Source organism: Cnephaeus nilssonii (genome assembly GCF_951640355.1).
Source record: "Cnephaeus nilssonii genome assembly, chromosome: 4".
Classification (NCBI taxonomy): domain Eukaryota; kingdom Metazoa; phylum Chordata; class Mammalia; order Chiroptera; family Vespertilionidae; genus Cnephaeus; species Cnephaeus nilssonii.
The window spans coordinates 99,547,166-99,560,102 of NC_137075.1; the positions used below are offsets into that span (position 1 = coordinate 99,547,166).

At 48.9% G+C, this 12,937-nt stretch overlaps 1 protein-coding gene across 4 annotated transcripts in view; it reads right to left on the reverse strand.

Annotated features, from left to right (window-relative positions):
- TTC7B (tetratricopeptide repeat domain 7B) overlaps window positions 1-12,937 on the reverse strand; it is a 193,559-nt gene that overhangs the window by 81,172 nt on the left and 99,450 nt on the right. For all 4 annotated transcript variants that reach the window (XM_079768075.1, XM_079768072.1, XM_079768073.1 and 1 more), the window contains exons 10-12: window positions 4,425-4,508; window positions 3,373-3,477; window positions 945-1,062 (exon numbers count right to left, since the gene is read on the reverse strand). In XM_079768075.1, coding sequence (XP_079624201.1) covers window positions 945-1,062; window positions 3,373-3,477; window positions 4,425-4,508 — 307 coding nt within the window. The remainder of the gene's footprint in view (window positions 1-944; window positions 1,063-3,372; window positions 3,478-4,424; window positions 4,509-12,937) is intronic.

Sequence of the window (12,937 nt, forward strand, 5' to 3'; positions counted from 1 at the left end):
CGTGAGCTGAGGGTCATTCTTGGTGCCCCAGGCATAGGGGGCCATCTTTGAAAGACCAGCGGGGAACTGCAGAGAGGAGCCGGCTGTTGCCTCAAGTGCAGGCATGTAACTGGGTGAAGCCTGGCTCTCCCAGGAGGCAGAGCAGACACACCATCAGGCACCCTGGGTGTTGGGCTGGACGGCCTTCAGAGGGCCTCTGGCCCCGAGCAGCCCTGGTCCTGGGCCAGGAAAGGCCAGTTTAATTCACATTATGCAATGGCCAGGACCGTTACCACCTTGATACGAACACAAGGGACTGACCTGACCCGCCCAGCACTGAACCGGGAAAATCAGTTCACAAGTGAGCCCGGCCAGCGTGGCTCAGTGGTTGAGCATCGACCTATGAACCAGGGGCCACGGTTTGATTCCCGGTCAGGGCACATGCCCAGGTTGCAAGCTCGATCCCCAATGTGGGGTGTGCAGGAGGCAGCCAATCAATGATTCTCTCTCATCATTGATGTTTCTATCTCTCCCCCTCTCCCTTCTTCTCCAAAATCAACAAAAAAATATTTTTTAAAAAAGAAAAGAATGAACGCGTGGAGAAAGGGCAGGTCCTGACCAATCCAGGGAAGCTTCCTGGAAGAGGCTGGCCCTGACCTGGCCTATATTCCTGTGCTGAAGACCCCACATCCCTTCACAGGTGGACCGCCAGCCAAGTGCCGGGGCAGAGGCAGGCCCGGGCTGGGTGGGATGAATCGGTTCTCAAGGCCCCGGCACCTGCCAGCTGGCCCCCCGTGCCCCACCGCCCAGTGCCCCTGCCCTCCCACATCCGAGCAGTACAAGCGACGAGGACCACAGCAGCAGGCCCCCCAGGGCAGCACGTAGACCGGCCCAGCTTATGCGCCCTCCGGAGACAGTGGGAGGGCTCCTGTGTCCCAGGGCCCGCGGGGTGGGGCTTCTCTCACCGTCAGTGGCCTGCAGGCTGTACGTGAGCCCCAGAGCTAAGTAGCCTTTGGCCTTGAACTCGGACGTTTTCTCTCCCGCGTCAACGACAATTTTGGCAAACTTCTCAGCCTCTTCCAACTGAAAAACCAGACACGTTAAAAACAATGACAACCTGCAGAATTCCCAACACGAGTTACCAGAAGCATCGGCTGCCAAGAACAGATTTCTGATGAGTCACCGTGAAAATGACTCCCAAATCTTCCAAGTCCACTGTGGCAATTCTGTCTCTTTGTCTGAGCCCTCCGACAGTCCGAGGACCCCACCTCGCCTTTTCCCGCTAAGGTTTTCCTGCTGACCTCTGCCTTCTTTTCCAAAGTCGCTCTCCTCCTCTCCACCTTTCCCTTTTACTGATTGGCTCTGCAAGAGTTTGTGCAAGGTGCTCAGAAGTTGAATTTGATATACAGGGGTGGGCAAAAGCAGTGAGTGTGCCAAACAGAGTTTATTCTTGCATTATTACTTATGAATTATTGCATTATTTGTATTACAACTGTAAACCAGCATTGCCTACCCATACAGAAATGTTTTGTGTTTGGGTCTTACCTTATTTATTTATTTTTAAAAAAAAACCATAATGAATCCATTGAAGCTTGGTTTCTCTTTCTTATAAGCTGTTAAAAATGACAAAACTGCATCTACTTATTCTGCACCGCACAGCACATGGACCTGGCACCTGTAAACTGCACCTGTAAGCTGCACCCATAATGAGACTTTTCACATAGTATATTAGAGGCAGATAATAAGATCTGTTCCTTCGAACTATGGCGAATGTTGATGCTATTGAGGCTGGGTGACAGTATGTGGCAGCTCATTACACTCTGTGGCATTTGGAAGTTTTAATAATAAAAATGGAAAAAAATATATACAGAAAAGATTTGTTACTCTTATCTTAAAAAAAAAAGGGAGTAGGCTTATTTTAGGCGTTGGAGACATGTGTCACAGTAATGAGCAATGTCATGCTGCAGGGAGGGCAGCGGTCACAGCTGGGGGTCCGCATTTTCAAACAGGGGGGCTGGGCCCACTCCTGCGCCCACTCCTGGCCCCTCCTACACCCACTCCGCCGCTACCCACACCGCCCCGCACCGTGGCCCCACGTGTCGAAACCTGCCCAGACCTTCACAGCTCTCTGTTTCAGGCGAAAGCCTGCTCTTTCAAAACGTCTTTTCCTCCCACATTTTACCAAATAAAATTTAACCATGGTAGAACACTTTCTTCACAAGAAAGGGTCGGTGATGATAAAAAGTAAGGTGTGTCCTACCAGGCTTACTTTTGTCCTGTTGTTGAGAATAAATGGGAGGGCGGGGCGGGACACAAACAGCAAGGACCATAATGGTAAAAAACCTTAGCAAGTCTCCCCAGTCTCCTGGGGAAGTTCTTCTTATCACTAATCTGTTATTTTGTTTGTTTTTTGTTACTCCTCACCTAACATATTTTTTCCACTGCTTTTCAGAGAGTGGGAGAGAGGGATGGAGGAAGGGAGGGAAGGGGAGAGAGAGAGAGAGAGAGAGAGAGAGAGAGAGAGAGAGAGAAAGAGAGAGAGAGAGAAACATCGACGTGAGAGACTTATCAACTGGTTATCTCCTACACGTGCCCCCAGTGGGGAGCGAACCTGCAACCCAGGTATGTGCCCTTGAACCTGAGACCCTTTGGTGGGAGGGCAGAGGCTCTGGCCAGGGCTTCTTATCACTAATCTTGATATGCAGTCAAAGAAAAGAAAGTAAAACTGCATTGTATATGGCAGTGACCACCATCTCAGCAGCTAGTCTGAGCTTTCTACTGAAATGGCAGATTTTGGAGGTACTAAAACTGTCACAAATCATACCATTCCCAAATCCTAGTCTGAACAAGAATATCTGAAGAGGGAAGTGGGTGAGAAGGCAGAGGAAAGAAGGAAGTTGGGTTCAGCCTGTCCGGTGTGGCTCAGTTGCTGAACATCGTCCCATGCACCAGGAGATCCCCGGTTCGACAGATTCCCTGTCAGGGCACAGGCCTGGGTTGTGGGCTCGTCCCCAGTAGGGGGTGTGCAGGAGGCAGCCGACCCAGGTTTCTCTCTCATAGATGTTTCTAGCTCTCTCCCTCTCCCTCCCGCTCTTCAGTCCTATGTTAGCTTCCACTGCCAGATGTATCTGAGCATGAATTCCCACTCTATCATTTCTACTTTTCAAGCACATTCCCATGAAAAAGAAAAACTGGAGTCCCCCGGGAACATGTTGATTCCCCACAGTCCGGGGGAGAGGAGGGGAGGAGGGGGGGGATGGTGAGGCCAGAGGAGCCGGGGCCTGGGGCTCTGAGCAGCCTGTGTGTGTGCAGCTGCTGAGTCCCTGCGCTTTCCTCTCTGTGCCTGGAGATGGCCGGCTGGCAGCCCTGCCCTGGGCGCGGCCAGCTACTCACCCAGTGAAGGGAGCCCATGCACAGCTTGGCGGCCAGCAGCGGGATGGTGGCGTCGTCGGGCTTCAGCCGAATGCATTCCTTCAGCACCTTCACGGCTCGGGCAGACTTGGCAAAGGAGAGTAATTTCTGTGAAACTCAGAATGTTCGACAGAACCAAACACTAACAGCTCCCCCAGGGGGTTTAGTTAGCTGTCCTCTTAACGCGGTTTTCCAACGGGAGCCCAACCCCGGAAGGGCCTGGGTCAGCAACAACCAGAACGTGGGGCTCCTGAGTGACGGGGGCGTAAACTGGGGTGAAACCCGCGGAAAGGCTTCCCTGGAGTCACCCTCATTTTCTTCCTTCCTGGAGTTATTATAAAACATAAATTCATATGTTTATAGCATACCATCCTAAACTTCTGTCTCCACCCAGCCCAAATAATCTTAAGTCACAGACTGAACAATTCGCTAAATGGCAGATTCATTAAATGGCCCAAATTAATTCTCTTTATTGAGTACGTACCACATGGGGGTACTATCCTGAGCACCTGGTGGGTCTTATCTCATTTACCCAATAGCCACTCTAGAAGTGGGCCCTATTATTACCACATTTCACTGGGAAGGAAAGACACGGTGACCTGCCCTGGGTCATACAGCCCAGACCTCAGCTCTGGCACTTGGACTCCAAAGCCGACGTTTTCCACTAACATCAGACACATCCCGATGTAACAAACTGCCACAGAGAACCACACGACTTCCCCGCCGGGAGTCAGTGTATGCTCCCAAATGAGCGAGAGGGATAATGGGGAGACAGGTGAAGAAGCCAGCCTTAGTTCAAGCCGCATCGTCACAGGACGAAGTTACAACGGCGAGAAAAAGGCAAATATTTCAGAATTCTTCTTCTCAGTGATGTGCCCGTGTTGGCCCCCAAATAATTAAACTTGACTGTTCATTTATAAATGACCACAGGGCAGTTTCCTGTGGCTGGGTTTCCCGCGAGGGATGCCACCGCCCCTGGGATTGGAAGGCATCGCGCGTGGACGCGGAGAACCGCACGCGGAAGGGGGACTCACTTTTCCGGCCGCCATGAGCGACAGAGCAAACTGGTACCAGAGGTGGAACTCCTCGAAGGCGAACTTCATGGCTCTCTCTAAGCACTGGCGGGAGAGAACAGATGCAGACACGTGAGCCTGGCCGCCGTCACACGCCACGCGAGTCTGGGTCTACGCACACTGCGGTGAGACCTACAACTTCTGCTCTCCCTGAACGCTTGAAACACCATCTCCCACCAGAGCCCACGGGGCAGCATGCACTGTGCCAGACGCCAAGACAACCCACGGCTGACGAAAGCACAAGCCTTGGTCTCGGGGAGTTTTCCCTCCACGGCGAGGAAAGAGGCCGGGGCGCCAACAGCTCCAACACAAGGCCCCGCCTGACAGCGCGATGGGGTAGTGGGGGGGGGGAGACCTAACCCAGGAGGGGGAGGTGGGGGCTGGGGATAATGGGGAGACAGGTGCTATGGAGAGAACACCAATGAAAAGCTGACAGTACTTAGAAACTGACTTAGGGAAGGGGGCAGAAATGATGGAGGAGGAACAAGAATAATCATCACATTGGCTGAGAGTGGGCAAAGGAGCCGGGATGCGGGGAGAAAGGGTCGATGATGATAAAATGTAAGGTGTGTCCTACCAGCTCTCTGCTACGAGGAGTGACAAACATCCATTGCTTTCCGGATGAACAAAAGGCGTGCAGCAGCTGACACCATCTGTTCTGAACCCAAAGCGAGATGCTGCAGCTTTACGGACTAGACTGCTTCTTTTTGTTTCCTTAACAAGTGGTATGGACTGAATGCTGTGATCCCCGCCCCCCCAAATTCATATGTTGAAACCTCACCCCCATAGACGGTGCCAGAAGGTGGGGGCTTTGGAAGGTGATTGAGGCACGAGGGCAGAGCCCCAGGAATAGGATTCGTGTCCTTATAAAAGAGGAGAGGTCCCTAGTCCCTCTGGCATGTGAGCCGCAGCGAGACGCTGGCAGCCTGCCACCCAGAAGTGGGCCTTCACCAGACTGCCAACCTGCTGGAGCCATGATCTCGGGCTTCCAGCTCCAGGACCGTGAGAAACAAGCATTGGTTGTTTACAAGGCTCCCGGTCTGTGTATTTTGTTGTAGCAGCCCGCACGGACTAGGACACGGCTTTTGGATAACATGGGCTATGGACCAGGATCCATTCTCGCTGCTGCACCAGAGCTGCCTCATTTGGTCATGCTGACCCCACGAGGCCCAGGCAGGTACTTTCTGTCCCGCCACTCACAGACAAGGAAGCCGGAGCACAGACTGCTGCATGCCATGTGGGGTCCCAGAAGGTTCTGGTGGAGCCAGGATCTGAACCAGGCAGCTCTCAGCACCACACTCCGCTGCTCCGACATGCCACTCCCACTTTGCAGGCCCACTCATGCTGCACGGAGCAAGATACAGCTAACTAAAAGGCCCCCAAAATGCCACAGGGTGCCCGGACTATTTCTGAGATCCAGCAAGATCTTTGACTGTTAATGGGGCATTGCTCCCTTGGCCTTTTGGGGACCCTGGAGGCTACTGAGGACTGAGGTCTTTCCAGCTTGCAGAACTTTCAAGAAGCCTCAGATCCCACAATACCCACCAGCACCACCGCGCGAGGATGCCAAGCCCCAGCCAGCCCACCTCAAGGCGCTCAGCTGGCTTGAGTCCTGAGTCACGTGTTTCCTCCACATTCACTGCCGAATCTTTCACAGACCCCTTCCCGCCTGGGCCTCTTTCTCGTAACTATAACAACCGATAGCCCACAGTAAGCCACAGGGGTATCATACAGGGAGTTCAGGAATAAAGTCCACAATGTCGAACTGGCCCCTCACCCTAATTCAGAGGGGTCTGGGCTCCGGCATCACCACTCCTTCCTGTGGGCTCCTGGCATCGTATATACGGTGATGCGCTGCCCGAGAAAGCGCCCAGGCAGCTGCAGATGCTCCTGAAGTCTCAATGCCAAGCACACCGCTTGGTATATAACCTGCCCTCCCCATGTTCCTGCAGACGTCCAGGTTACATAACTCCCCACGCCGCTCAGGTCAACATTCCTCAGCCACGGAAGGACGCCCTCTCCCAAAGAATGCCTCCAAGAGAACCAAGAACTCGGGCGGTCACCGGGCATTTGCTATCCATAACATCCGCCCCCTGGAAGGGGTGTCTGCTCACCCCAATTCTCTTTGACTACCCCTTTTCAGCACCTTAATCATATCTGTATGTGATAAAGTAAAAATTTCCAGTTTTAATAGAGCGAGGAGATTGGGAACAGAATATATACTATAAAAACAAAAGAAGAGCATTCACATTTTAACGATGGTTCCAGTCTAAAAGAAATACTGATAAAATGGACTTTTAAGACACAGGTGCTAAAACCTATATAATTCTATTGAACAATGTCACCCCAGTAAATGCAATAAAAAAGAAAAAACAAAAGGAGACACGGGAGTTTTGTGCATGTTGGGGGCCTTTAAGAGGCTGCTTCAATCCCCCAGGCCCAGCTGGCTGACGGCCGGGAGGGGACAGAGAAGGCAGGCTTGGGGCGAGGACAGCAGCCGCAGGGCATTGGGGCCACACTTAATCCAAACTCCTGACCCCCAGCCACAGGGTGGTTATGGGGCTACATGAAGTAATGTTTTAAATGCACGTGACATGCCTAGAAGACTGTCTGGCACAGAATGAATGCTACACACACGTTACTGGTGATGTAGCTGTTATGAAACAAAGACATAGCAGATCCTGTGGGCTTGGGGGTTCTACATGAAGGGGGAATGCAGGGGAGAGAGGGGAGCTCTGGGCAGGGGGCAGGGGATGGCAAAGGGGAGTGGTCTGGACCCTCTGAGTGGAAAGGAGAGATGAGAGGAGACGCTGGCCCTTCTTCACTTGCGGTGTCCAGTGAAGAGGTGAGCGTGTGCCCTGGGAGAGGGATCTGGGGTCCTCTCCAGGCCTGCAGATCCCCGAGTCACCCACACAAAACAGCAAGCGGCATCTCCAAATCATCCCCTTACCAGAAGCGAAGATGGATTTGGCAGTAGGATTATTTCTACCAGGAAAGACAGGCCCGTTCGCTGTAATCACCATACTACCGCCATCTCTCCAAAGCCCAGACCACATTCATTTGATGCCACGAATACTTGGTAGGACAAGACTCAGACTCTAAATGGCATCCTAATCATCTGAGTGGTACTTGCAAAAATGTTTCCCGTGGTCGCCGAAGCGTACCCTTTCCCGCTGTCACTGTGGCTTTTCATAAATCAGCCGTCTCCGAGGGGGCACAGGAATGAGAAGCTCTTTGGCATGAGAACGGGATCTGGCAATTACCTTCCTGGTAGGCAAAGCCCAGTGACATGAACCGGGCACATGGCAGCGACAGCTGTACAGCAGCACAGCAAGGGAAGCCAGAGTCTATTTTTGGAATTCGAGAGGGAGACTCAGCATCCAAGAGCCCGTGGAGGAGGGGGCTGTAACAAAATAATCAGATTTTGCCTCAAATTGAGCCTGGAGCTGAAGTCTAAAATTCATCACCATTAAAACAGAATAAATAACACAGTGCACCGTCTTCATTACTAGCCTCTGTGGACAGGTTGGCCGAACCCTGAGAGTTCTCATAACACAGATCCTTTCATCGATTAGGAAGATTTTCTTTCCTACGTCCTTTGTGCTTAATGAGCCAGCTAACAAATGTAATTCTTTGCAGTTGTGTTACAGTGTTTCTTAATTTAACATGGTATATGGATAATATTTCGTGCCTTTATTTTTAGCAATTAAAAACTAAACAATTTAGACATTGTGGACCATTATCTTGAACCCACAGAATGGCATAATCAGAGTATGCTGAACTCTGAGGTGATGTGGACATATTTTTACTTTATGGACGAGGAAACCATGAGCAAGAGAGGAGACAGGACCTGCCCGGGTCACACAGCGGCAGAACTGGGATTAGAACCCAGGTCTCAGGATGCTCAGTTCAGAACGCTTATTTCTGAATTAACTTTAAAAAAAAATTAAAGTGGAATTTGATAGATCTCATTCACAAGAGTCCAGGAAACGTTTCTAAAGAACATGCTCATGGGGCTCTGGGCTGCAAATAAAAACCCTCCCACCCCAAGTTTTGAGAAAACACAGGTGGTTCCCATCAAATCTTGCTCAGAGTTTTCTCCCCTTGAATTAAAAATAAAATAGAGCAAGCCCCACGTTGGTGTCCCTCTCCCATTTCTTTTGGCTTTAAAACAGCAATACTGCTCCGAGCAGCGGAGCCTCACAGCTGATTGCTTTGGCACACGCTTAGATGAACGTGCACCACGGCCTCTGGCCACGGTGGGAGATGGGGAGGGTGGGCTGCTTCTCAGCGGTCACAGACTTGATTACAGAACTGAATGCTGGTCGCCATCCCCCAGCATGCTCTCTGCTCAACTAGATGATGCATCTTGATCAAGTCTGCACGGCGAGTGAAGGGTCTCCGGGATCGCCCTCTACTACATACTCCACCTGCTGTTTCTGCCGATATTGCTGTTCTTCGTTGTTCTTGCAAAATGAATCTCTAAATTCAAGAAATTCCCTGTTCAACGGCTTCTCACCTTTTGGTCTTTTTCTGTTTTCAGTCTGTCTCCCTGGCTTGGGGCTTCAGGTTTGAACCTTCAACCACAGCTGTCGCCTCACCCACACAGTAAGGAGTCGCGGCTATAGCAGCCCAGGGGGTGTCATTACGGCATAGGTGCTCAGTGAATGCTTGACTGAAGGGATAAATATGGATCGAGTGTTAGCATATCCTTTATGGATAGCCAGGGGCAAACAAGAAGCACTATGAGGAGTGTGGCAAAACGCAAAGAATTTGGAGATGATGCCACGTCAGGTAAACCATGGCCTGAGGGCCAAGTCCGAGCTGCTGCCTGCTTTCAGAGTCCAAAAGCTAAGAACCGTTTATAGATGAGCACTTGCCACCAATTTGTAGAGAGGGCATACTGACTTTGAATCCAAACTAAATAAAACGCTACCCCCAAAACAATCCCATTCATCTTAATGCACCTGTACTACAAAAAGGTGTAGTCGCTCTTATATGTTAATTTAATCAATAAAAATTTTGTGGAAATTTGTTTTCTCTCTTGTTATACCTACAAGCATCCTTGATTTTGGTTCTTGGTAATCAAAACCTAAACCATTTAGTATCTGATCCTTCTTAGAAAAGTTTGTCAACCCCCAGAATAATGATGGGGCACTTGATGCCATTGAGGCAGGACTGACTTGCCCTATTGTTTCGAAGACATAGAACAGGTGCAAGTTACAAGGAGACAATTTCAGATCAATCCTTTCTAATAACCAAAGAGGAATGGAATGGTACGAATTATATACCAAGACCTGTGCTGGCTGTTTTACACCTATTGTCTTGCTGAGCTTCACCATCAGTCTTTGAGGTGGAAGTCCAGAGTGGCTAAGTATCTTTCCCAAAGTTGCACAGCTAGGAAAGGGCAGCATCAAAATTTGAACTCAGACACGCCTGACCCCAAGGCTGAGTTCTTCACTATGCACACTATGCTATGAAAGACACTACTAAGGGTCATTACAGAGGGGATTTTTACATTAGAAAGCAGATTATCAACACCATCAATAAGAACAGTAGCATACATTTTGCACACACTATCTCTTTAATCATCATAATAACCATTGGAGGTAGATCCTAGTATTACCTGTATTTTCCACATACAGGTTTAGAGTTAAAGGAACCTCTTCCAGTTCATAGTTGGCATGTAAAGTAGCAGAATTGAGAAGTCAAACTCAGACCTGGTATCAAAACATGAGATATTAAGATGGCAATACTATCCAAAGTAATCTACAGTTTCAATGCAACCTTGATCAAAATTCCAAGTCTTTTTTTGCAGAAATAGACAAGCCAATCCTCAAATTCATATGGAATTGCAAGGAGCCCAGGACAGGCAAAACAATCTTGAAAAAGAGCAAAGTTGAAGAACTCACATTTCTTGATTTCTCAAAGCTCACAACAAAGCTACAGCTATCAAAACAGTGTGGTACTGGCATAAGGATAAACATATAGGGTGATGAAACAGGACTGAGATTGCAGAAATAAACCCACACATCTATGGCCAACTGATTTTCAACAAGGGTGCCAAGTCCATGGGGAAAGAATAATCTCAATGAATGTTAGGACAACTTGATTTCCACATGCAAAAAACAAAAAACAAAAAACAAAAAACTTGGACTCCAACTGATACCATATACAAAAATTAACTCAAAATGACCAACAACCTAAACATAAGAGCAAAAATTATAAAATCCTCACAGAAAAACATAGGAATTAATCTTAATGACCTTGGACTTGGCAATAGATTCTTAGATATGATACCAAAAACATAAACAACAAAAGAAAAAAATTGATATACTAGATTTTATCAGAATTAAAAAATTTTGTGCATCATATGACATCATAAAAAAAAGACAAACTGCAAAATGGGAGAAAATAGCTGTTAAGGGTTTATTATCCACAATCAATAAAGAACTTCTATAACTCAACAACAAAAAGAGAAATAACCCAATTTGAAAATGGGCAGAGGTCTTGAATAGACATTTCTCCAAACATAATACCCAAATGGCCAATAAGCACATGAAAAAACATTCAGCATCATTAGTCATTAGGGAAAAGCAAACCAAACCCACAATGAGATACCACTCCACACCTATTAGAATGGCTATTATAGCAAAAACAACAACAACAAAGTAGCAAGTGTTGGTGAGAATACAGAGACATCCCTTGCTGCTGGAAGGTGAAATGGCCCAGCACTGTGAAAGAGTTTGGTGGTTCTTCAGAAAGTGAAACCTAGAATTACGATATGACCCAGCGATTCCACTTTTGGGTATATATTCAAAAGAACTGAAAGCTGGCACTCAGATATGTTCCCTACATCCTTATTCACAACAGCCAAAAGGCAGAAACGATCCATGGGCCCATCCATCAACAGACCATCAGATAAACAAAATGGGCCTACACATCCAATGGCATGTATTCAGCCAATCCTATATAATAAAAGCGTAATGTGCTAAGTGTCCGACCAGGGGGCAGACGCTTCGACTGGTAGGTTAGCTTGCTGCTGGGGTCCAGGTCAATCGGGACTGGGCGAGAGGGCCGGACACGCCCTGGAGCCCTCCCGCAGTCCCTCGCTGGCCAGCCAGCCCCCATCGGCCTGATCGGGACTGGGTGAGAGGGGTCCTTGAGTAGACATTTTCATCTGAGGGACCCCACCTGTACATGAATTCATGCACCAGGCCTCTAGTATAGGAATAAAGTCTGAGACATTCTATCAGATGTATCATCACAAGATGGCAGAACCCTGAATACATTAGGCTGGTGAAATAAGCCAGACACACAAAAAAACAAGTATCGTCTGACCAGAGGTTACCAGTTTATGGGGAGGCGGGAGTCAGGAGTCATTGCTTACTGGGTAAAGAGTTTCTACATGGAGTGACAGAAAATTTAGATAGTATCATGATGGTGACACAACACTGTGAATGCAATTAATACCACTGAATTATATACTTTAAAAAGGTTAAAATGGCACATTAAAATTTTTTTTTAAGTTAAAAACTTTTTTTTTTCTTCATTAAGGACCATAAGAAGAGAGCAATGATGCTTAATTTAAAAAAAAAAATGCTTTCCTGTGGCGGGGCTGTGGGTGCCAGTGGCCATGGCAGGGGCTGAGATTCCTCAGGGCAGACCTGTCATGTGAAAATGACGTAGCCGGTCCCTCCTGTACGGGTGACCCCAACGCTGCCTGCTGTGGGCCATCTCTTCCTCCGCTGGCCATTTCCCAGCTAAGTGACCTCAAAGACCAAGGAAGAGGGAGCGGGGTGAGAATGTACGTGGCCTGAAGCACTGGTTTATTCAGCAGGTTCTTACTGAGCACCTACCGTGGACCAAACCCTCGGCCCCGACTTCCCAGGAGTCTGTGGTCCACCGGAGTCAGGCCACACTGGTGCCTCCCACGGACCAGGGCGCCGCGGTCAAGGCTGGGTTTCCATGGTACGGGTGGGGCTGCCTTTAAATACCAAACTCTGATGTCAGCGGACACCTGGCAGGCCTGTAGGCAGATCCAGTCAGATGTTCAGGCGCCTCTCACAGCGCTCCCTGACTAAGTAAGCGTTTGGCTTGGGGTGGGAAAATGTCCCTTTGTTACAAGCACTAGCCAGACAGTTCTGCCCACAGAACTATAATGTTGTTGAGATTTACCATAAACAGATGAAAAGCAAGTCAACAAGGAAAATAAAAATACCATTTCTGTCTTTGACGCTGCCATGTCTTTGCAGAGGGGACGCATGCGTCCTTCGACAAGGACCTCTTAACATTCTGTCAGAATGGAGCCATTAGTAGTCAAATTAAAGAAACGAACCCCTTAGCGGCTTGGGTTCATCCTAGAAAACAAAGGCAGCCGGGCTTGTTGCTTTACTTTTAATAGTGCGGGTTGTCATGCCAACCAGAGCTGCTGCTGAAACCGAAGGGGAAAGTGCTCCTTCCCACATAAGCCT